The 25,302-nt window shown below is 41.8% G+C and overlaps 1 protein-coding gene across 1 annotated transcript; it reads right to left on the bottom strand.

Moving 5' to 3' along the window:
• Positions 1-659: 659 nt before the first annotated feature.
• LOC130181267 (serine protease HTRA1A-like) lies at positions 660-23,639 on the bottom strand. The gene is made up of 9 exons (XM_056395263.1): positions 22,992-23,639; positions 15,911-16,010; positions 15,086-15,290; positions 4,654-4,848; positions 4,535-4,567; positions 4,303-4,417; positions 3,567-3,624; positions 2,960-3,055; positions 660-1,330 (listed from the first exon to the last, which is right to left on the bottom strand). The coding sequence occupies exons 1-9, from the start codon at positions 23,452-23,454 to the stop codon at positions 1,162-1,164; spliced, it is 1,434 nt and encodes a 477-aa protein (XP_056251238.1). The 5' UTR covers positions 23,455-23,639; the 3' UTR covers positions 660-1,161.
• Positions 23,640-25,302: the final 1,663 nt, after the last annotated feature.

Below are 25,302 nucleotides of genomic sequence, written 5' to 3' on the forward strand. Positions count from 1 at the left end.
ATGGCCGTTCTACACAGATATACAGAAGCAAAGCATAATCCCTACTGTCCCTCTGTCTTTTAAACCTACTAGTAAAGCTGTTGATAGTGCAACAAAACAGGCCAGTCCTTTGAGTTATGGTAGGTTACATAAAGAACACAAAAGTTTCTGAGCAGTTTTTCCATTGCAGATTTCACATGTTTTTGGTCAGAGATTTTCTTGTATATCTTGAAGCTGTTTGTAGTGTGTGGTTGTTTCTGTAGTTCTCATGAGATCTACTCCATCATTTTCATCCAAAATTCATGTGGCAAACAAAACTAAGCGTATTCATGGCAGGCTCACATCTGTGGCCACTGCATTGTGGGTCAGATCTCTGTTTGGCTCGCACTCCTGTCTCTGAGGTCAGCCTGCAGAGCCCCTGGCCCCACAATCACACCAGAGTAGTATCAAGCCCATATGAAGGCAATAAAAATCAAATTTAAACCAGATCCTGATTGCTTTTATGTCCCCCTTGTGTGTGTGCGTGTCCACGAGCAATGGTTAAGAACACTGTGCACACACACAAAGAAAATATTGTAATGTCAGCCTGGGTGCAGTCCATCTCAAAATGTGTGTGTCTGTTTATATGTGTATAAAACTGAGTGAAAGAGAGATGGAAAGAAAATGAGAAAGTCAGCATGGTGAGTGTCAAAACAAAAGGTCAATCCTTTATTTTTTTCTCAGTATACATCACATGATCAACAAAAACTTTCTACAGTACTTTAAAAAAGAGTTTAGAAAACAACAATTATACAAATCAGATTTGCCCAGCGAGTCACTAAATTGCTTAAAAGGCCTGACTGAGCAAAAGTCCATATTAAAAAAGACACAAAACAGGAAAAAGCAGATCAAAACAATATGGCGATAACCAACTTCTGATGTTTGAGACCAAACAGTAGTAGCATTGATGAAAGCATTAAAGACTACAAGTGAAAACACATGGAAAAAAAAGTACAGCACTGCTTTTTAGAGCATCTGTACAGTCGTTCCTTTCAAGGCAAAACCAGAATTTTCCTGGATGTATGGCGCCACTGGCCTTTGGCCATAGGGAGAGGGTGTGTCAGTGAAGCCCTTCCCCAATATAAGGTCCACTGGTGATAAGTAAAACCTAGCTCCAGCTCCTGTGGTGTGATTTGTGGAGGGTCAAGGATCGATCTCCATGGGAACAACGGTGAGGATAGCGTCCTCATTTCCACGGCGCACAACTACTCTCAAGGTGTCATCCTTCTTGATGGCGGCACTGACATCAGTCGCTGATGAGATCCTCTGGCCATTGATGGAGATGATGACGTCATGCTCTTTCAGCCCAGCACTGGAGCAGAAAAGAAGAAGGGCTTCAGTTCAGTGCATCTTATGTGGATAACAGCAAAAAATATGGCATTTTTGTTTATCAAGGCTGATTATCCTAGTTGTGATGTCATATTCTGATATACAACTGGCCACTACGGAGGTGTATTGGACTGGAAGGTACACCCGGCCAGTGACGAGGGCATCTTGTTGACTTAGAGGAGAGAAGATGCTGACCATGTGATCACAGTGTCACCAGTTTAAGTCCAGCTGTTGCATGTCAACCCCCATCACTCTCTACTCCCATTTCCTGTCAGCTCTATATCATCTCATAAAGGCAGAAATAACACAAAAACACCAACAACAAAAGATGAACACTGCTCTGCGTGTGGTCTTTGATCTGTTCACAGTTTGTAAGAACTTAAGTCTGGCGATATGCTCATCCCATGTTGATGTTTTACGACAGCTCTTTTCCTCTCCTTACAAAAAATGTTACTCTTTAGATTTCAGTAGGAAGAACAAAAACAGCAGGTTAATTTAATGGTGTGTTATATGCACACATACTGTATTTAACCTGTACTTTGGTCGGTTTGCTTACAGCTCAGTGAGCACAATCTAAATCAATACAACATCTGTTTTGAGAATTTTAACGGTGGAACGGTAATGATGGCATGATAGCACAGCAAGGTTAGAGCTATAAGCAAATAAAAACATGTTGGCCAAACGTATGTGCATAATCAAAAAAAACAAACTAGTAAACCTGAAATCACACACAGACCAAGGCGGTAACCAGCAGTGGTATCAAAAGCTAAGTCTCAACACAGCTGCCTAATCACAGCCACATATAAACACAGACCACCACACCTCAACTCGTAACAGGATCTATTAACACAACTGCAGCTCAGTATTGCCCTCATTACACTCAGCTGCTCTAACACCTCCAGAAACACAGCAAATGGAGGGTTGTCTACAGCAGGGTCAAGATTTCCAAAGGCCATTAACCAACACAAATCAAGAGTGAGATCAAAAGCATGAAAGTGCAGGCTAGATAATAACATGGATTATAAAAAGGAACCACAGAAATGTTATGATGCAAAAAGCGGGGCGATTTGAGCAATGTGTAAACTCTGACGAGGCCTTGTAGGGGAGACCAGTCGGGAGTGGGCTGGGTGGGCAGGCACAGGAAAACCACAGCGCAGCCAGTAACCTCCCTGCGTGAGGTTTGAAGGAAATAGCTGACCTCAGCATCTCCCGAGCCCCACTCTGCTGGAGTTGTGGTGGTGGCTGATTGGAGTGGGCTACGATTGTGGGAGGAGGGGGATATTTTAGAAGGCCAGGCACTCCAGGCACGCGGGAGTGAGCTATGAATTTACGTACTACTGAGACAGTTGTGTAGGAGGCTGTGTGTGTGTTGGAGTGTGTGTCTATGTGCACACTTCACAGTTCGAGGAGAGAAATAAAATACAGGAAGGAAATGAAATATACTGTCTATTTGCATTGTGAGAGGGGAGCTGCGTGGAGAGTGATGAGAATCTTGTGTGCAGTAAGTGCACATGTGGAGCCTATAGTGCCAAAGACAATATCCAATGGCTTAGAAAGAGTCAGAAACGACTTGCATTTGCAGTTCACTGAAAAACCATACTGTTATCCTTACACTGCAGCTGGCGTCTTTGCAATGACCTCCATAACGTAAGCTCCAGAGGTAATGTCTGGGAAGTCACGGTGTCGAGTCTTCAGCTCTTTGGCAAGTCTAGAGGTAGAAAAGCGGGAAAGAGAATCTTGTTATCTATCATCTTTTTTTTATCTAGCACAAAACCAGAAATGGAAATGCTGCAATTTCCTGTTGTCTAAAGTATAATAAAGTGAATCATTTAATACGTTTGTTCAGATTCAATGCTGATATTTCACTGTCAATGTACAGACGGGTGACAAATCAAAAAGCAAACCTGAATAAATGAGTGGAGAAACATAGCGAATGCAAATGCCTCCCCACAAGAGGTCACTGAACAGTTTGATGAGAATGAAAATGGTGTGAATCATATGATTGAGCACCTATGGGAGACTTTGGAGCGACATGTTAGACAGTGCTTTCCACCACCATCAACAAAACACCAACTGTGTTCATCGCTCCAGTGGAGTCAACACTAATGAGCACCGAGGCTGTTCTGGCAGCTCATGGTCGCCCAAAACCTTGCTGAGACACTTTATGTTGGTTTTTCCTTCAATTTCTCACTTGTCGTGCATCACAGTGTGCAACTTACGCTGAAGTGAGAGTCATCATCCTCACACCAATGTATTTCTTCTTAGCAGCTGTTCTCCCTAGAGATAGACAACAACACATATAAATACAATCATTCATCCTCTCGCCTTCAGCAGTCTGGGCTCTTAGTTTTATGAAGCTGTTTGTTCACCTCCAAAAAAAAAAAAGGTATAAATCCTCTGGGGTTTTTTTTATGCATTTGAGTGAAATAAATATTTCTTTAAACCAAACAGTGGATCACAGATTGTCTTGCAGGGCACTGTGCACTTGTGCATGTCTACATACTCCATCTTCTATGCGTTTTTCTTCATAAATTTGGGGAATTTTGTTTTTTTTGTTATTTCATCATACAGACAAATCAAATTTGAGAGTCCAGGTTGACAGCCACATATAATACATGTGTGCACTGGTCCAAAAACACTACGTAAGTTAGAGGGTAAAAAGCAGTAAAATAAAAGAACAACCTGACACATACTGCCATTTTCCTCTTTGTAGTTAATTTGCAATGTCATAACCCTGTTAGGTAATGTTGGCCACGGATTCATAAAGCCAAATATGGAGTCAGTAGATCTCACGAGAGCACGCATAGAGATATAACTACCACAGAAATGGTCTGCTGAATTATATGCTCCTTTGCTGTAAGTGCACATGTGATCTCGGTCCAACTCTTGGAGCCAGATCTCAATGGAAGCAATAAAATGAAAACATAATGAGGCGTTGTCAGTGAGAGCTCATACCTCTGGACTGTCTGTCATAGGACTCTGCCAGGAACTCTCGTATCTTGTCTGAGGGTATGGCAAAGGAAATGCCAGCTGTCACTTTCAATGTATTGATCCCAATCACCTCTCCATCCTAAAACAACAAACCTTAATTCAGTGTCCGACAAAAAAACAAAAAAACAACTGTAAATGATTAAATGGTATATAAAAGTGTGCTCCGTCTGTCACCACAATTAAAAAAAACACTTACCAAATTTACCAGAGGCCCTCCAGAATTGCCGTACTGTCAAAAAGACACAACAGTCGTTATTTGTGTTTGTAGGAAAAACAAAATCTTTGCATTATGATAATGCGCCTCCATTCACTTACATTGATGATGGCATCAGTCTGAATGTAGTCCATGTCGGAGTTGCGAAGGCCGAGCTCTCTGCCCCCTCGCTGAGTGGTGCTGACGATTCCCGTGGTAACTGTGTTCTGGAGGGAAAACGGGCTGCCAATAGCAACCACAAACTCCCCTGGTCTCAGGTCTGACGAACGGCCCAGCAACAGCACAGGCAGCTTGGTCTGTAGGACAGAAACACAAGGGGTCAACATTCATATTACTGGAGGGCAAAATTACAAAATTTTAGTCAAAAGGCTTTGTAGAATAAAAGGATGGCCATGTAGACCAGTATCTAGGAAGACATGCACAAAATGAACCAGTTGAATATTAAAATAAAATGAAGGATTGCAAACGGCATTGACACACTGACATGACATGACATATTGACATATATTAATATGTTGCACATGTTAGTGCAAAGTAAAAGCCCCTCTGCCGGCTGCTCCTTGATCCTTGCAACAGACAAGAGATCTGAATCCTAATACTACAGCTCTCAGTGATATAATGCATATAGGATAAGGGTCAGATGAGGGAAGAATATATTCTGAATGTGACAAGAGGGATTTTGTTAATCTGTTTAATATGAAATTCATATAGTATTCATGTGTTTTGGTGACTGATTTGTAAAAAATAGAGCTCTAAAACTGCAATTACTCTGCAGAGCACAACTCATGATTGTGTCTTTTATGATTGGACAGCAGGAAAATAATTACAGCAAAAGCACAAGTCTTCTAAACACAACCCACTCAACGCTGCATGGCAATGCTCCCACACAAAAACAATTACTCCTTTTCCACTGTAGGGAGAAGTGACATTTATGCCAAACAACTCAACTAAAAATGCTAATAATCAAGATCAAAAGCTTATTTGTTGGACTGAAAGTGTAGCCCAGCTGACAAATCGCTCCTAATGGCGAGTATGTGCCAACAAACCACAGATGCTGGAAAACTGACTGATATATGGTAAATAATGAGTACCTTAAGCTCTGGTTAGTCCTGTTACACTGAGCAGTGGAAACCGGACTACTGAGAACTTGCCTCTGCAGACAGACGCAGAAAGGATATATTTATCCATGCGCAGTGACAGTTTCCTTCTTTGAATGAAATCATCTCTGCCGGGCAGCCCGCAGTCAAAGCCCACGCGCCGCCACATGACGTGGAGTCTGTGCACAGACCCAACGCCCTGACGGCAGGCGAGCACCGTCTTAGAAGGAAAAAAAAGAAGGACCTGTGCTCTTTCTGTGTATCCGTTTTGTTTACTTAGGGTTATAAATAGGTGGCACAGGAGGCTGCAAGGTAACTGAGACAGAAACACAAGTTGGCACACACAGACAAAAGGATCCATGTGAAATATTCATACACAGTTGAGCATTGACATTGCAGGTAAATCACAAATCATATTACTCTCAGTCATAAAACATCACACCTCGCTGCCCATGCATGCATACATTTTGCTCTGTGTTTATGGATGTAGAGAGAATACACTCATAGCAGACACCTGATTTGTAAACTAGTTTAAACCAAATTAGAAAACTGGATTGTGAGAGAACATTTAACACACACTTTTAATTAAGTTGACGGGGTGTTAGACCTCACTGTAAACGATCTTGCCCCTTGAGGTGAAGCTAATATTAGAAGATGACAAAGATAGTGATAGCCAGTAAACTGAGGAAGAGAACCTTTCAACCGTACTTTCCACCTTACCACACATACACACACACACACACACACACACACACACACACACACACACACACACACACAGATCCACAAGAACAAACACATTCATGACACAACTGCCCGAGGCCATCTTCCTGATGCCTGTGGGCATATTTGAACATAGTTGGGATGTTAAAAGCAAACACACACACACACACATACACACAGAGCTGTGTACATAAACTAGGAAACATGCATTTGGCATGTGCAAACACATATAAGCAGACACCTGACACAGGAGAGGCAGTCTGTATAATAATTACCCCCGCTCCCCTCCTCCCCTCACACCGTGAGATAAGAGTATAACCAGATGGAGAGAGGAAACAAGAGAAACACACACACACACACACACACGCGCACACACACACCCACACCCACACACTCACAGCTGAGAGAGAGGGGATGTCAGGTGGATGTGTGTCACTGCCAAGACATTCAGGATCCGGCCACTGCTGGTCACCATGATTACGATAACAGTTAGTGACACCAATGGTGTCATGGTGACTGTTGCTATCAGGTGAAAACCTTGTATGTCCAAAATGTCAGCTTTGAGGAATAGCTAGCTAGACTGCAGTTAATCCTAATGTGTTCTGAACGAGTTTAATAAATGCTGTTTATAGACGTCTCTTCCCATCTCAGGCTCTCACACACCCCCACAAAATCACAATGCATTCAGAAAAATCATGTACAAAGCGTGCAAAATGCATCAGTTTGCTGACAAGCAAATGACGCCTACGTGAGAAGGCTGAACAAACAGGCTGTCCAACTTTGTCAAAGACCCTGAACTTACATATCACTTACTAATCGTGCCTAGTCAGCGATCTGGAATGACTCGTGGAAAATCATTTCACCATGTAAGTTCGCCTCTCCTGACCACCCAAGTGACTCACCCTGCTATTTCAGATGAAGGTCAGGATGCACTGGTGCTTCACCAAAAGGCACTATAGCCGCACTTAAAGGAAGGAGGCGAGGTGAAAGAGGGGAACAACAAACACCACAAACCACAGGAAGGGAGTCTGAGAATGTCTGACGAGTGAGTCAAAGGCAGTTTTGCTTGATATTACGTTGATGCTCGCAGCCAGCGCTGGCAGAGACCAGCTTATGACCAAAAAAAAAAAGAAAAAAGAAATAAAAAAAAACATATTTTTGCTTCAAGACCCAAAAGAGCACCAATTTGGGAATATCTTGGGAAACTACACTATATGTGCTCTAGAGCTCTTGAAAAAGATCTAATGTGGTCTACGAGGATAGCATCTAGTTTCCGAAAATGAAAGCTTCTTGTTTTGTTAGGCAGGAGACCATTTCATTGCCTCACGTCGCTGAACTTCAGTATGATGCCATAGATTTCTCTCTCCCAAGTCACAAAGCAAACCATGTTTTTTTCAAGTTCTTCAGAGTTTAGATAAGAAAGAAAAGGGTGATTTCAGATTGAAGGTGAGAGGACTAAACAGCTTTGTTTGCCTTGACAGAAGAAGTTGTTGTAAGGGGCACGTGTTGGGAAAAATTCCATACTTTTTGACCAACCTTTCTGTCGCTCTGGTGAGTTTTGATCTCCTGTATACAGACAGATTTTGTCACAGTCATGTTATCAGGGACACCGTGGTGAAAGGACAGTGAGACAGATAAGCTGGCAGACAAGCAAACAGATTGGCTTGAAAACAGCGGCAAAGTTGCCATAGACATCTGTCATTGTTTAATGTTACAGCCTTGGACGATTGGAGGCTCATTTAAAAGCCATTACGCTAACTACCATTTTATGACTAGAAGACCAGGTGCAAACTTTAACTCCAGTTAAGCTGGGATGGACCGTGGCCTAATAGTTTCTGAGACACGTGTGTACTTATATACGCACGCAGACACACGTACGAACACACACAGAGAGGGAGGAGGTTGCCTGAGCATGAACTCTCACAAACTCAAGTCTGTAAATTAAAACCCACACACCTGGCACTCCTTAGATATACAGCCAGACCACTTCAAAACATACACACATTTAGACACAGAAGCTGTTTTGGTTGGGTCAGCGCGTGACCCCGACTGTATATAAGCTCAACTTCAGTCATTTAAGCTCCTGTTCCTTTCATACAGGTGACTTCAAAGCAGGGAGAAATTTTATTAGTTCTGCTTTGCAATATGCATAAGTACACTAAGGTATAGGGTTTTACCGCTGAGGTCTGAACTTGTGCCCTCAGGGTTGTTGCTGATGCAGATTTAAAAAATGGGGCAGGTTTCAGCATGCTCATACATAGCAACACATCAAGCCAGAGGATCAGGAGATCAGGATGAGGGGCTGGAGAGAGGGGACACTGAGTGTGTGTCTTTGTCTGCGAGTCTGGATGCTTATATAGCGTGTAAGCGACTCATTTATGTGTGTATGAATGCCTGTTTGTGCATGTTCGGTAGTCTGGGACAAACACAGAGATGTAGGTAAATGTTGTAACTGTGGGTTTTTACAGAAAATTTTACACACTTTGTAAATCTCTCAGACGTAGGTGCTCATCAAATGAAGGAGGACTTTGCTACACGGAGCAGTTCATCGCATTGTAGGTATACGTCAACATGTTCAAATCACACTGGCTAAACCATATCCTCGCAGACACCAGTATGGAAACCACTATAGCTTCCATATGTTGTTGGGAAGGTTTTGAGTCTGTATAAGAGCAAACATATGTCTGTGAGCTCCGTGTGTATGTTCCACTCTGTGTAGTTTTGCATGAGAGCTCAGAGGATTTGAGGGCGTCTCAGTTCTGGCTAGACACCACAAAACTTTGAACTGCACAAATCACAATGATGAGAGGAGATGAGGTCTTATGTGTTCATTTGCTTCAGGAAAGCTGCCTCAAATATATCAACTACACCTCTCTTTTTACCAAACGTATTAGGTCATACTTTTATTTAAACAGTACTGGAATGTTTCACTGGGATTTCAGCATTTACCCCACATCTTGCCCTGTGCATGCTGGGATATGTTCCAGCCCTGACCTTGAACGTTATAAGGTTTTGAAAACTGATGAATTTCTCACTCTGTGCGTGCGGAGAATAGTGGCAAGAGTGAAACCTTTGCCCGTTATACTAATCCCTATAGGTTTTATATGTCTAGAGCAACTATATTGTAGTCTAGACTATTCTTTATAAGGCTGGGGGATCTCACTGGAATCTACTTAATCAACTCTGAGGGTCCCTAAATCCCATTTTAAGAACAAAAAGGTTATTGCTCTGTCTGTATGTGTTGCACTTTCTTAAAGCCTACACCCAAATTGTAGAGTATGACACCTGCAATAAATGAGTTAGTAGATAATAAAAAGGCATATCTGGCTAAAGACGCAACACCTCTTTCCAGAAACAGTGTGAAGTTTACTCTGGATCATCAGGGGAACACACCATCGAGAGTTTTCATAGAGACAATTTCTTCAGTAGAAGGAACGTTTCACTGAAAACTATTTACAGTGAGATCTGTGCATTTCACAGAGTAAACTGCTGCTGAATTTGTTTTAAGTGTCAAAGCTGTGAGGCCACAAGCAAAACACCATCCACTCTCAGTGTATTTGATTTCAAAGGAGCATTACACAACATTTATACAGTTATAAAAACTATCTACATGGCACATGTGTCACTTGGGGTAAGTTTGAAGATGTATTTTTTATAAATTGGGTGAACTAACCATGTTAGGTATCAACCATTTGACTATAGCAGTGGTAGATTTGAAACATCTAAAGTGATGTCACTGACTGGGAAGAAAACGTTTTGGGCAAGGCTGCTGCACATCCAGCAGGCTTGGAAAACAATTACGCAGCCAAAAAGTAGGCCAAGACAAAGTGCATCAAGACCCAGCAGGGCAAAAGAGTGTGTGTGTGTCTGTGTTCGTGTGTTTGTATATGTGTGTGTGTTTTCCTTGGCTCTTTTCCCACCCAAATGCATCCTTAAGCATGGGAACTATTTTAGTTGCAGGGACAAGGGATGAAGAAGATGAAGAGAGAGGATGGGTGAGGAGGAGAGGAGGATGTGATTCATTTCCCCTCTGCCTGTCTCTGAAGGATGACACGCAGCGTCTTTCCACTGGCAACGGAGCATGTCCTTCATGTCCCTGCAGTGAGCCATCTTAAACCCCTCCATATGAACACACACACACACACACACACACACACAGAAAATGATTCGAATAATTGATTGTAAAGTTTGTCTGTCAATACTATTCATCCAGGGAAATGTTGACAACTCTTACTCCCTGGGGAAACATTTACCCGATGTTACTGATAAACAAATAGATGCAGCTACAGATGACTTTGTGGAGGCACATTCCTCTCTTTCCTCTCCACACATAAACACAGACACACACACATACGTATAATAGCCTTGTCCAAACCAGCACCAGGCAGATTTCCCAGCAAGAACGGTGTCTTGTTTTCAAGGGACCATATGGGAAACATGGGGGCAATTTTTCCTTGCCTCAGTGCATCACTTGTAAGGCAGATTTTTGCATGAGGGTTAAGTTAATGGCTCATTTATAGAAGTCTTTTTGAGGAAACTTAGCTTTACACTGCTTGTGTTGTGGAAAATAGCAAATATCAACTTAGACCTGCAAATTTAAACAGTGGCAGGTTTACCAATCAAAATTTGTATTAATTCTTGAAATAATGGGTCCTTCATTCCAGACAGTAGGCAAAAGAATTGTCTTCATTTTGGGTGAGAACTGTTGATTTTATTTTCTGAAATGAGGACGGTCACCGGAAGATTTTATTAGCTAAAGCAGGCTAGATAACTAGGCTAACGCTAACTTCAAGAGTTACTGAAAACTCTGTCTCTGGTTAACTTGTTTTTAAATGAGACCCCCTGAAAAAGACCCTGAAATATGGCATTCACAGTTACATACATGATATTGTGTTAAAGATTTGATGATGATCATGTATAAGACAATGGAAATAAAAGCAGCATTTTAAGAACTCTTCCTATTACTACACCCCCATACACTGATTTCAGCAAATGGAGACATCCGGAGCTTGACACGCCTGCTGTGCCTGTGATTACTGAACTATCAGGAGGATAGGATAATCAATGTTTGGGGGGAATGTAGCTACATTTCCACCACAATCAATTCAGCAGCCTTTGATTTCTGAGCTGCAGTGTAAACTAAGTATCAATGCATTTGCTGCATTCAGTATAAAGCAGTGCAGGATGAAGCACTTTAGGGTTAATGACTGCACAAGTCGTGTGATAAAATGATTTGGAACGATATGGAAAATTCCCTGCACACTACATTTAAGTGTTTTGAAGTCTTTCCAAGACAGTATGGCTGCTTGCAAGTCTGTGGGGGTCAACATAAGTTAATATGATTAAATACATGTCCTTCCAAGTCAGCAAGCTTTCCAATCAGATTGAGGCCTTCCAGGTATGAGTGAACGTATCCAATTCATTGGAAGCGTTTCCAAGTGAATGTGACTATGTCCAAGTTCTGAGTGAGAGAATGGGAGGCCTTTTAAACCTGAGGCACAATGAGCTCTATCTTTATTGTGACGTTGCCATATCACACAGTGGACTCATTAGCCTATTAGCTCACATAGTCCTTCAGACATATGGATCCATTTTCCAGCCCTTGACCACATTGCTCCCTCTTTTTCTGTCCCTCTTGCTTTCTCTTTTCCCCTCATACACAGGAACAAGTGAGTACAGCACTTCTCCCCCCTTCCCATTCCCCTCTGAAGTTCCAGCTGCTGTAGACAGACTAATGTATTCCCCAGAGCTGAGGGGTAGACCACAGCCCCGGGAACGGACTGGGTCTTGCTACCAATAAACTCCAATTTCACATAGAAAAGGAAAGAGAAAGAAGAGAGAAGCGAGTTATTATTCTCAGGGAAAACTTAACTTTAAACTTTCTCACTCATAAACTGATGCAATTGTTGACTTATTATCTGCGGCTGCTTCTGGAGTGCTGATGTTGACAGCAGTCAGCCTTTATTTTAATAAAGAGAACACTGTGAGGAAGACACTAAGGAGCAGAGAGAAACTAAAGAGCTGTACTCAGCACCAGTCAGAATATCAATTTATAACTCACACATGGTAATTTTGGTACAAAATAGCCCAATTATTGCTTGGGGATGTGAATTTGTCAACAAGCGAAAACAAATCTCAAAAGCTTCTTCTTTAAGCAGCTTCTCCTTTTTCATTTAAAGTTTGTGTGCGCTTCCATTCTTCTTTTATTCTCTATGGCAACAATTCAAGAAAATTCTCATCACTTGTTGTGACGCATTTGTGGTTAAGAGTTACTGTCAAGAGACATGAAACTTAGGACTTGAAGAATAGGTCCACATTTTTCTCTAATTTTGTCCTGTCCATGCTGACCATCAACAGATCGCTTCACAGCCTTTGTTTCCAAAAAATACTTTCTAAAGTTTAGCATTAGCTAGTATGTGGCTTCAGCAGTCTGAGTTCAACAAATCAACGGGTATCTTCAAAGTTACAGTCTATTTAGTACCAAATTGCCCGTTTTGCTTCCCCAGAAAGTGTATCTCTGTTGAGCTACAGTGGAGGCACAACCAGAAAATCAGGGAATTTGTTAGTAAAAAGACCATAACTTTGCTGAAGCCTCAGTTACAGCGACCAGCAGCTGTTTCAATGTATAAATGGGCAAGTTATTTTCTTTAGGTACTGAAATAAAACACCCTCTAGCAATAGGTTCAGATGACTATATTTACTGTTTTTTAGACGTTATTCAAAATGACAACTTTACTCACACTCCTGCCCTCTCATTATAACTCACTCATCCTCTAATTCCTCATGTATTAACTCTCACTAGCACACACACACACACACACACACACACACACACACACACAACCACACACACACAGACACACACACCAACTTTCCCTCATTACCAGAAATGCCAGTTCCACCCAGTTCATGTGGCCTTTCCAAAGTGACCACAGGTCTCCTGGGTCTTCATCACCGACTGGCCTGGATGACCTGCTTCAACTTCACACAATGACTTCAAGCAAAACAAGTATACTCATGTATCACTCCTTGGATACAGCTGGCTGTCACTTGATTAGAATGATCCTGCTTTTGTACAACCACCTATTGTTTACCAGACAGATATGGTGTCACACAGAGCAATGCTACAAATACATACTTGGTGAAAGGCTGGAAAATAATTGGCATGCAATGTATATACAAGTGTCAGTCATTCCTGATTCTGCAACAACTGACTATACACAACACAGGCTCAGCGGAGCATGTGATGCAAACAAACATGAGAAAGCCCCCTCCCCCCAAATGAGCCAGACTGTCATCAACAATCTGAACGGCTTTTATTATAGGATGATCAAAAACAAAGCATCTGTCACTGCTCTTTTCCGCACTCTTCCCTCACACTGTCAGCCAAACAAAACCTGAATGTTTCAACTTCTTTTCAGAATCGGAGGTCTTTGTAATACACCTTGTGTTGCTGTCATGAACATCTATTCAGCTGTGTCACCCAGCCATGAGAGTAAGCTCCATAATGCACCCGGCTCTGCTATGACTTCCAGTCAATAGGCCCTGGCTTTCTGCCACGCATTCCTTCACTTGACTCTTAGCTCAAAATATGATGTGTAGCAAACATCCTCCAAACGTCCTGCGCAGCAAAGCGTAGAAAGATATTCACTGTACCTCTTTTCTTTTAAACATCCACACTGGCTTTAGATTGGCCATAGATTTTCACATTTCGGTAACAAGTGACTGTCTCTGCAAGCTGCTGGTGAGATGATTTGTGTAATATCTGTCAACTGTTTTCGCAGCCTGTTGTGTCTCCGCGCCAACAGGATCAGGACTGACTGTCAGCCAGCTGTCTTTTAAAGACCCATTTGGCTGTACCTGCAATCTCACTTTACTTCACTTGCACTCTGAATAATCTCCTAGATTTAGAATATTTTCCTGCCAGACTTCAATCCCTTCAAATTTCTTAACAGTTAAATGGGAGAATTACAAAACAGTCAGTTAATGTTTTGATCTTGTTGCACTGCCTGACAGAAAACTTTGTCAAGAGTACCTTTGCAGATTTTCTTATTCCAAGTGACTCATGAATCTTTGTAACCAGGTTCATATGTGGAGCAAAGATTTGTCAGTGCTCTATAAAGTGAATCTGAAGGGTTGTTAGTTAATAGAGCTTGACAAACTATGTTATTTCTTCATTAAGAAAATAGAAAAAACTGTTCAAAAGCATAGTGTCGTACAGACTTGCACTGGTGGTTGTGACCAGACATAAGTGAATGTATATTAAAAAAGCTGGAAACTAACAGAGGGAGAAATTTAAACGTGAGAAAGTGTAGTGGGAAAGTGTAGGAAATGTATCCTCCAATACGCCTGTTTCTCTGCCCTTAATTAAAACTATCACATCTAATTTTAAATCTTTTTTTAAAGGAATAGTGTGACCTTTTCTCTGTCTCTGCTGGCAAGCCTTTATACTAGCTACCACCCCCTGGCTCCTATTCTACATTCAGACATGAGAGTGGTATTGATTTTAAATTTTACAATGATTTTCTCAGCAAGACAGCAGAGAAGTGTACTCCCCAAACTATTCATTTAAAGGAGTCCTGCCTGAAATAGGCAGTGACCAAATAAAAGTGAGGAGAAAACGTGTGGGTGTTCACCTAGGACACCTCTAGCTACCAGTCTACAAGTTTTTTCTCTTTGCTGGACCCCCTGACTGTCTGGCATTTTGACTGACCGGTGCATCGATTTTGATGAGGGCGATGTCCGATTTCTCGTCCACGTCTTTGATTTTCGCATCATAGGAAGCGCCGCTCTTTAGCTCCACTTTCACCCGGTGCTTATTGGCCACGACATGGGCATTGGTCACAATCTGGCCATCTTCTGACACAACGAAGCCAGAGCCACTGGCCACTGCCACCTCCCGCTTGGTATAGGTCATCCTGTGGGGTGAAGGAGACAATAGTAGGAGGGAGGAAGAGGGGATTAGAGTATCACTATTCACTTCACTCTTACAACAGGTGTCTTCATGAAAAGCAGCAATGAGAAGACACCAAAACCAATGTATTATGTAACAGGAGTGTAACAGTTGAAAGCATTTGAGTGACAGGAGGTAAATATATAAACAATAGGCAGGTGAGTATTCAGAGGTGAGCTGGAGAGATTAAGTAGGCTACATAAAAACAGTGAGCAGGGGAAACAAACAGAAATTGCGGCATTGATATACAGCACAAATCAACCTGAGGCAAAGGGGGGAGGAAAAAAGAACAGGTTTGAGTGAGGCAGAGATGGAAGAGCAGATACTGAAAGAACCACTTTACAAGCCACAGTGACAGACAGAACGGAGATGACACACACCAAGAATTGAGGTGTCAAAGACAAATAAGAAGGAGAGATAAAAGAGCACAAAAGCTGGAGAGATGATGAAAAGAAGATGTTGAAAAATTGAAGTTGGGAGAAAGGTGCACTACCGACTGGTGTGGTCTGGTTAAGTACACAGGTGGGCTGTAAATTTTAGTGTGTTTCAGTCTGGCTATTGTACACACAGATGCACAGCTCTTACTTGCGGTAAAGTTCAATGTGAACTACACACGGAGCAATTCTCTCCACCACGTCGGCAATGAAGTTGTATTTGTGTCTCGGGCTGTCTGGATTGTCCTGAGCTGGAAGTACAACACACACACACACACACACACACACACACACACACACACACACATATGTAGCACGTCAGACAAGTAAAAAGAAATAAAAGATGCATTGAAATACTGTATGATGTAAGAGTTGTGTGAGAATAGAAAACCCTCAAATAAAACTGCCCTTTATCATAACACAGTGGGGGAAAAAAAGATGACAGTTCATCTGCGGTTGAGACTGTCTAGGTCAGGTCTGACACATACACACTCATTTACAAACACTTAACCCTGGCAATAAACCGTGCAAATAAATACTTAACCTTCACCTTTACCCTTATCTTACACTGCAGTTGACTCTATACAATAAATCCTCAAACCATCAACAGGTATTTTTTCAAGACCAAACTGGTCCTCACTAGTATAATACCACTCACACATACTGTATGTATGACGACTGCCAAGTTCACTGAATCACCCACCCTTCCATCTATCCAGCGTTGGGCAAGTCAGGAAATGTTGACTGATTTACCTGGTAATTAAATCCTGCCCAGAAGACAGTTTAACCAAAGCTATGAATCAAGACTCCCCAGACCTTTCCCTCATCCCTCCATTCGTAAACCCTTATTTTGCCACGTAACTCCAACTGTTTTGCCTCGCAAGGACAATTTTCAGTCATTACATTCTCCTCGAGGACAGAACTTTGTGAAAGTCAAAGGCAACCATAAGCCCCAGGATATCAATGATTGCAGCGAAGGGTTAAGGAAAGAGAAAGAGATTTTCCGCTTGAGGTGCAGTTAAGCTAACACAAGCATGGAATGAGCGCCATCATGCCGTAACGAATGCCACTAAATTATACAGTATGAAAACTTTGTCAACCCGCAAGGGGAAAATTCTGGTGTTATATGATCACTGGATGACATTCAACAGTGAGATAAATTGTATATGTACAAGACTCAAGAGTCTATAGCCATGTTATGTGAGGCTGTACTCCGGCACAGTGGTGCTTTGAGCTAAATGCTAATGTAATGTTTACCATGTTCACCAGTTAATTTACCGTGATGGCATGCTAACATTCGCTAATTGGCACTAAAACAGAAAGTAGCCTACAGCTGGGTGGATGATGGGAATCTCATTAGTTTTGGTCATAAACCAAAGCACTAGACAAATTAAACTTTTGACTTTGTTGGTTGGTGCTAAATTTAAAGTTAAGAGATCATCAAAGCTATTTAATTTCCTCATGAAGGGGACATTTATTTTACACCATATTGCACAAAATCCATCCAATAGTTGTTGAGACATTTTGGTCAAACCACAAATGTGAACCCACATGGTGGTGCTGGAGGAAACATCAGAGCATCACCAAAGTCATTAGGATACATCCTGTAGGCAACAGGCATATCTGTATAAAATATGTGCCAAACCATAAAGTAGATGTTGAGATATTTCACAGGATAACTGAAGATTGCAGAGGCACTACAGAAAAAGTCAGCGATTACCAGACTCACTGGGATTTATCCTCTGGATATCTGCACCACAATTCATGTCAGTCCATCCAATAGCTGTCAAGACATTTTACTCAAAGTCGAAACTCTAAACCTCATGGTGGCGCTAGAGGAAAAAGTCAGGGGATCACCAAAGTCTGTAGGTTTCATAATCTGGGAAGCATCTAATTGCTTGTTTTTCAGTCTGGGCAGAAATGGTGGACTGACGGACTGACTGCACCATCCCAAGACTCATTTTCTAAAAAGCTATTCTACAAATCTCTACATATTGTCATTGTTGAACCTTAAAGCTACAAATCAAACACTGAATTCCATAAATGTCACACAAGTTTCTCATCATTGTAAGACAGAGAAGTAACGGAAAGGTTGGAGTCATTTTCCCCTGCTAGCTTCACGCCCGCAAGGGTTCGTGGTCAGTTCTGATGATAGGATTATAGTCGTAGAGGGCAGGCCAAGTGTCCAGAAAATGTGTTGTTTCTGGAGTATCCATACAGATTCTTCTACTTCACCATGTTATGATAACTGCTGTCTCACACACATGCTGGAATTTACTACCAGAGACACACTTCTACCACATCAAAGCAAATGTGAAAATAGAAGACTTATAGGACCAGGGGTGATGATTTGTTAGAAATGGGAAATCATGAATCAAAAGTTGCTCACAGCTCAGTAACATTAGTTGAGCTTAGAAAGGATTTCCTGTTGCAGGATTATGTTGACTTTCGAGCCAAATTGAAAAGCAGCCGTCTCCATTAATGCCAAAAAATTACGAATTCATCCTGAACTTTGAAATGTCACTCATGTGTGGAGGAAAAGTAGGAATGTAAAGCTTCCTGATTAGCGTCTGATCCACATATTGCTTTTGTAACAGTTTTTCCATGTCTACTGAACAGTTGCCAGAGGTAACCAGTAAATGTACAGGCCAGACAGCTAAACAATGAACTGAAACACTCTAAAGCTCAGTAAAGGAGCTGCAGACTCAGGTGATGACTCTCTGTAGGTTCAACACTATGAGTGACCTCTTTTACATTGTTCTCACTTCATCATTTGATACAGTCTTAAAAATACAGCTTACAGCCACTAAGAAAAGACATCTAATAGGACAACATTTTTTATATACTGCAGAGTAATTGTCACTGAGCACAAATAAATAAAAAGACATAACAAAAGACAAACACATGCAGCAGCATCCATACAAGGAGATTTTCAGGTACGGCTTAAAACCTCAAAATAGGGTGACCGGTTGTAGTTCACCAGCTGCAGTTTGATTATTTATTTAAGCACACAAGCAAGTTACAAAGTCATAAATGATTGATTGATTTTAGAGACTGTCATTTGGAAATAGGCTATTTTAAACTTGGTAAAATAAAAACAAGACACAGCAAAATGGCACATTTTCGAGGTTCATTTGTTGATCAAAAATAACATGACTTCAAATGGGCAAAAAACAGCCCAAACCACAGATGTGATTTAAAAGTTGTTTCCAGTCTAACTGGTAATAGAAGATAAGTGCTCTAATGTAATGAATCTGAATCTAACTGATTCAGTTCAAATGAGAGCTAAATTATAGTGGACCAAAAATTGAGCCATGAGGGACACCACAATTAAGATGTGCAAAGGAGGACAGATTAATCAATTACAGACTCAAACTGTGATAAACAGTATTACATCCAGTGTAGGGAGGAAAGGATACTCACCTTGAGTCTTATGAGTGTTTATTTATTCAGTGCTGTGATTCTGGTAAATGCCAGATTGTAAATGATCAAAAGTGTTTCCCGGGTCTGTCAAAGATTAACAGCTGTCCAGCTACAACATTTTCAGTTTAGAGATTGGTCTGTAGTTTATACCGAGGTCTTTGGCAGAATCTTATTCACAGAACAGGCCGATTTATACGCTACAGAGCTTAAATGACATACTGGCATACAAAGAGTAAGGAATTACTCCTGATAAAAGATTGTAATAAAGTTGACCAGACCATCAGTTAACAATAACCATGTGTCTAAAAGATTATTTCTGGAGACAAATCAAGCATTCAATGAGGGGAAAGCCATTCTTTTTTTCTACCAATCTCTGTCTCTCCCTCTCTCACACAGACATTCAAAGGCCCCTGTCTTCATTACCCATTACCCCTCCCCTCTCTGTACATTGACCTTCACCACAAGGGTCCACGCTCAAGATCTCAGCTTCTATTTTTTTTTTCCAATTTTCCCATACATAGTACCCACTGTTTTATTGGCGCCTGGAGGCAGAGGCAGGTTTTTTTCTCATCCTCTAGACCAGAGAAGCTGGATGTGAATAGAGTAAGGTCAGTTCTTCTCACTCACACACTGATTCACTACTAATGGGCAAACTGAAGCCCACCAGCCATGCAAAAAAGAATAAAAAATTGGAAAAGGAGGCAAATCTTTCAAAATGTTTTCTATAGTGGTGGGATTCATTCCCAAAGAAGTGTAGTATATGATTTTTAAAACTTCTGGTGGTTCCTTTTTCAATCTAACTGGCCTTATATGGAAACCAAGCTACTGAAGTTCAGGCAGAGCTTTAAGAGTTACAACAAGCACTGTCATTTACTTATGTGTATGGTAAGTAAGAGATAGATTTTGAAAGCTTCAGTGATTCATCACGTGTAAATGTTTGTGCACTCAAGTGTAAGATCATGACTCATTTAGTTTCGACGAAGCTCTGCTTTTTCTGCAGTTTGGGAGATCAACTTTTGAACTTTCTGCTGTTAATGTCACAATGACACATTGGCAACATTTTGAGGTGACCCAATGTGCAACTGTGTGAGTAACTCTAACTAACCTCATTTTTCCATTTCTAATTTTACTTCAATTTGTCCCATAACTCAAAGAGCTTTAGTTTTGGGTCCAACTGTGACTATACTACAAGAAACAAGATGAGAGAGAGCAGAAGGGACGTACGGACAGGAGGAAATGGCATCAGGTTTGTTTATCTTATCAGTTTGATCTTGGGATAGAGAAGGCGCAAACATAACACTTCCATTTTGTCAGAATTAGATGAAATCAGAGGAAGGGATGTCCACTAAACAGACTGCAGCAAAGGTGGTCGTTCAGACAGAGAAATACAGGAATAATAAGTAAGAGAATCCCAGGCCTCCTGAACAGGAAGGAAAACAGATGAGGAAAACAGACAGACAGAAACACAGACATGCAGAAACAGGAGAGGAGACAGACTGATAGAACAACATAAAAAAGTCAACGACACATGCACAAAGATGGTGTTTTAATATTATGAGTGGCTGAGACAAGTTGGGGAAGAATGTGCTTATTCAGCACAATGTCACTAGCCTGGAGTCACAGAGTGCATTCTGCAACATCAGCTGGCAACGCCATAAAGGGCTGTACGGTCTTGTATTGGGTTTTCAATTAGATTAAAATCTAAATGGAGCGTTAAGAAATCTGCATGATCACAACTTTTCACCTATTCACCCAGATTCCACATTATTAGTCTCAGCAGCCAGTAAATACAGTTTTGTGTCACAAATGGGTAATTTGGGGCATGCTGGTAGTCTAGTAGATGCACACCATCTTGGTTGTTTTCCAACCCCCATCCCTCAAAAGCTTTCCTGCCAGCTTCTCCACTGTCACTTTCAATATTGGCTTGAAAATGCCAAAAACATCTTTTTGAAAAAAAAAAAAAAAGGATCAGTTTAAACAAATATAACCCAAAGGTCACAGCAATATTTGACCTACTTTTCTTTGCCAGAATGAACAACTTGCATAATCACCATCTTTACCGTCCAGACACGAAATGACATCATGCAAAGTGTACTTGCATATGTCTTCTTAACATGGGGCCAAGTTGCAGGGGAGCTAAGGGGGGGGGGGGGGGGGGTCAGTTTCTTTTCATTGGGGGGTTCAGTTTCTTTTCATTGCCAGTCAACAGCCTTGATCACTTCTTATGCTGAAGTTTGTTTTTTTGTTTTTTTTTTAATGGAGAGACAGCATTATTCTTCAACAGTGTGGACAGAGACACATCTGATGTATGTACCAAATGAAATGTGACTCGTTTTATTGCGGCGATGGAAATTTTAACAGGGTGCCATGGAAAATCAATAGCACTCACCACAGTCTCTGCTCTGGTTCAGACATGGTTAGCTGCCTGGGAATGACTTAACCATATAAGTTGCTTACATGACTGACAAACAAATGTGGCAATATAGTCTGCCCCACCGCTGCGCCCACACCAGTTTTGATGTACATGTAAACCTTTCCCAAAAATATGGGTTGCTAATCTTGTGCTTTCCCCTCTGTGTCTCCTGCCTGTTTGAAACTGTCTTCCACAGAGGAGGACCCGTGGCTCTGAAGCAGCGCCAGGCATTCCTCCATCTGACTGTTAAGTGTGATTTATGAGTGACAACAGAGACACAGAGAGGAAGAGAGACACTAAAAGAGAGAATGGAGAGAGAGAGATAGGAAGGAGTTGGGGACGTTGTTGTTGTTGGGACATGGGGGTCAATAGGTTTCCAAGACTTGAGGTAAGTTACAGGTCTTTGAGGTAACAGGTGCTGAAGCTCTTCATTCAGACGTTGTCAGTTGCACATATGTTGCCTGTTTCAGATATAAAAGACATGCACACACACACACACACACACACAAAAAACTGAAGAATGATACAATGTCTTTCCCACCTGTAGCTTCACATGTGCACAAGTGTGTTTGAATCAAGATATATCACACACACACACACATATATATATATATAGCATTAATGATGATGAATGACTCACTAAATTAACTATACAACTGTAACTGTGCTGTTTCATGGAGCAGCAGAGGTGACAACTGACGTCTGTTTATTATTGAGCTCCACTGATTAGGGTGAAATACTTTTCACATGACACTGATGAAGTTCAGGTCCACATTCAAAACACTCATATACCAATTATTACACATGCATCATTTTCAGTACCGTTTATCATACTTATCAGGCTTTGGAAATACTTTTCAATCCAGCTAATGTTTATTCGACTGCCCTGGCAAGAGCTGTTTTGTATGAAACAATCAAGCACTTTATAGCCATGTGACTGTATGCATGCAAGAGATAATCCAAAGGCTCACATCTAGCTTTACATCAGGGGAGAGCTCATGACTTCATGCAGCCGGGAGAAAGTAAAAACGGTTCTCTGATCAAGTCTAATTAATGCAGGAACAAGGAGGAAACACACTTGAACAGTGGCTCTTGTTACCCCAGACACAATGGGGATTGTGTGCCACTGAATGAAGCTTTTAGTTTTCAAAATCTGTGTAGTTCGAACCACAATCGTCGAGTGAGGATATGAGGGGTCACGTTCAAGAGCAAGAAAAAACAAAAACATTTTAGACTTGAGCCAAAACTGACATTGCTGACTGTCTATGCAGGAAGTTTTCCAAATACAGATTTAAGACTGTCACACTGAACTCCCTACCATTTCTGATCGGCATCTGAGTAAGTTTTGGGGCCCTTGTTGACCCTGTTGTCCTGAACAAAACAACCTGAGCATTACCTTGCCCGCAGGCTCCTCGCTGAATGAAAAGAACAGGTGGCTGCTGCAGCTTCTCCGCCCGGCGGCTGACCCTCTTCAGCTCGCAGATATTCCGGTAGGACACCCCATCGCTTCCACAAACCGGGTCGGTGGCTTTGCACACGCAAATCCCGCTCTTGCTTCTCCTCCTCACCGTGACAGTGTATGCCACCCCGCCGGAGACGGAGCACTCCAGCCCGTCTCCGCACACGGGGTCCCCGAGCTTCCCGCTGCCGCCGCAGGCTTCGCCCTCGCCGGACGCACACACCGGGCAGCAGTGGCAGGCGTCGAGGGCTTGTCCCGCCTGGCAGACCGCTGGCAGCCGGGGACACATCGACTTGTCACACCTCGCGGGACATCCGATAACATACCGGCCTGAGATTTGCGCATCAGCCGGCGCGGACGCAAAGGCTACAATTACGCACAACAACAGTGACCCAAACATGATTCAAACTAGAAATACGTTTTAAAAAGTTAATAAGAAAGTCTAGAGGAGCTCCAAAAGTTCGCTCTCTGCTTGCAGTGTTATGGGATGAGAGAGCTCAGTAGTGCTGAAGGGGGAGTCACTTCAGCTGGAGAGGCATTTAACTGAAACTCCACCGCGCAGCCAATTACGCTGCTGTACGTTTTTGCTGGCACCGCTTCATAGAGGCAACTCACTTTCTAGATAATCACAACAAGCCTGGTCATTGGTGGGTTTACGTGACGTGACGTACTGCCTCCAGAGGCGTGAGAGGAGAGAGAGCAGAAAACGAGCCTGTGTGTAGACAGATGTAAAATATACTGTATTTATTTAAGAGCTGTGAACTTGGTTAGAAGAAAAAAAAGTAAGTTGTGTGTAAATTCTCTTTTCTGTTGATTCTATTGAAGAAAGAGGGTGGAGGAGCTCAGAGAGGTCAAGGTCAACTTCACAACACCTCTGGAATTTATAGACAACCACTGAAAAGCTCAAAGACATTTCAGCTGTGTCAGTGTTTGCTGATAATGACACTGAAAGTGATTTAATTATTTACAAACAAATAAAAATATAAAATTAAAAACCCAGTAGTGGAAAGAAAAATGCTGCCCAGATGTTTTATATGCTGTACAGCCCTCCACACATCCTGCAGGCCTATGTTTTTTTTTTTTTTTTTTTAACTACTCCCTTATGAATTAGTCACTCCTGGCACAACACACAAGCCTTATGGCTAATTAGGAAAATCAGTGATGGAAAAAAGTTGTGTGGATTGTGGGATTTGTGGAGTTAATGTAGCGCTTTCGGATGCTCTGGGTAAACAGCCAAATTTATTCTAATTGGAAAATAGCAAGAGAACATGATTTATCCATTTATTATGATCTAATCCCAGCTCTATGGGTTATAAGCACCCTGCTTGCAGGGAAATAAACAACATTTAATGGTGAGATCCAAATAACAGTAATCATTGCCTCCCAAGCTAAAGCGTAAATCATTTTAATCTTTTTTTTTTCAATAATCATTTGTGCCACAGACTCAATGGAAACACCATAAAAACTGTTTAAATTGATTGTTTGTTGGAATGACACACATTTACAATATTAAGGGACAAACAACAAACCTCTGTTAGGGTTAGATGTCTGTGGTGAGCTGTAAAAGAGTCCAGTAAACACAGGAGGCAATGAATCAGTGCCATAAAATGCCTCAGCACAGTGTGATTGATTTTGGGTTCAGGGCAGTTTTGATGGCTCTTGGTTTAAATGCAGTGGCCAGGTGAATGGGAGCAACTCTCTGGGAATGGAGGGAATGGAGGGACTTGAGGGGCGAAGCCCCCCGTGGTGCGCTGGAGCACTTGGTAACACAAGCTCCTGTATCCTAAAGGCAATTAGAGAGGGGGCATAAAGGGATGGAGTCGTATGCTCTCAAAGACTGGACTGGCTCGTACAGCAGAGGAAACAGTAAGTAATTCAGATTTGTAACCTAGAGTTCAAGCTTGGCTAATTGTTTGAGGTGTTTATGTTCAGGGTACTGTTGACAATGAATGAAACTCATACAGCAGCATTAAATATGACCTCACAGCATCGTCAGACTACACTATGTGGCAATACGCAGACGGGAAACGATGGGAAAATCTGCAGATGAAAACAACCTCATCTATAAGTCACACCCATTCTCCAACCAAGGCCAGTGAGCGTAACCAAGGATGGATGAGGTCTGTGTGATCTCCTCACTCAAGTCCGCAAAGATGTCTGAGCTGTGTGTGAATTCATGTCCACGCCTGAAGCCACAACAAAGTCTTACATCCCACAGTTAAGATCAATGAAGATAAACTGTAGCCCT

This window comes from Seriola aureovittata, chromosome 14 (genome assembly GCF_021018895.1).
Source record: "Seriola aureovittata isolate HTS-2021-v1 ecotype China chromosome 14, ASM2101889v1, whole genome shotgun sequence".
Taxonomy (NCBI): Eukaryota; Metazoa; Chordata; class Actinopteri; order Carangiformes; family Carangidae; genus Seriola; species Seriola aureovittata.

Coding starts and splice junctions, on each gene's coding strand:
- LOC130181267 (XM_056395263.1), bottom strand. CDS start 23,454: ATGTTTGGGTCACTGTTGTTGTGCGTAATTGTAGCCTTTGCGTCCGCG. Junction 4,568..4,653: donor AGACTGATGCCATCATCAAT/GTAAGTGAATGG, acceptor TCTTTTTGACAG/TACGGCAATTCTGGAGGGCC. Junction 1,331..2,959: donor GCAAAGACGCCAGCTGCAGT/GTAAGGATAACA, acceptor TTTCTGCTCCAG/TGCTGGGCTGAAAGAGCATG.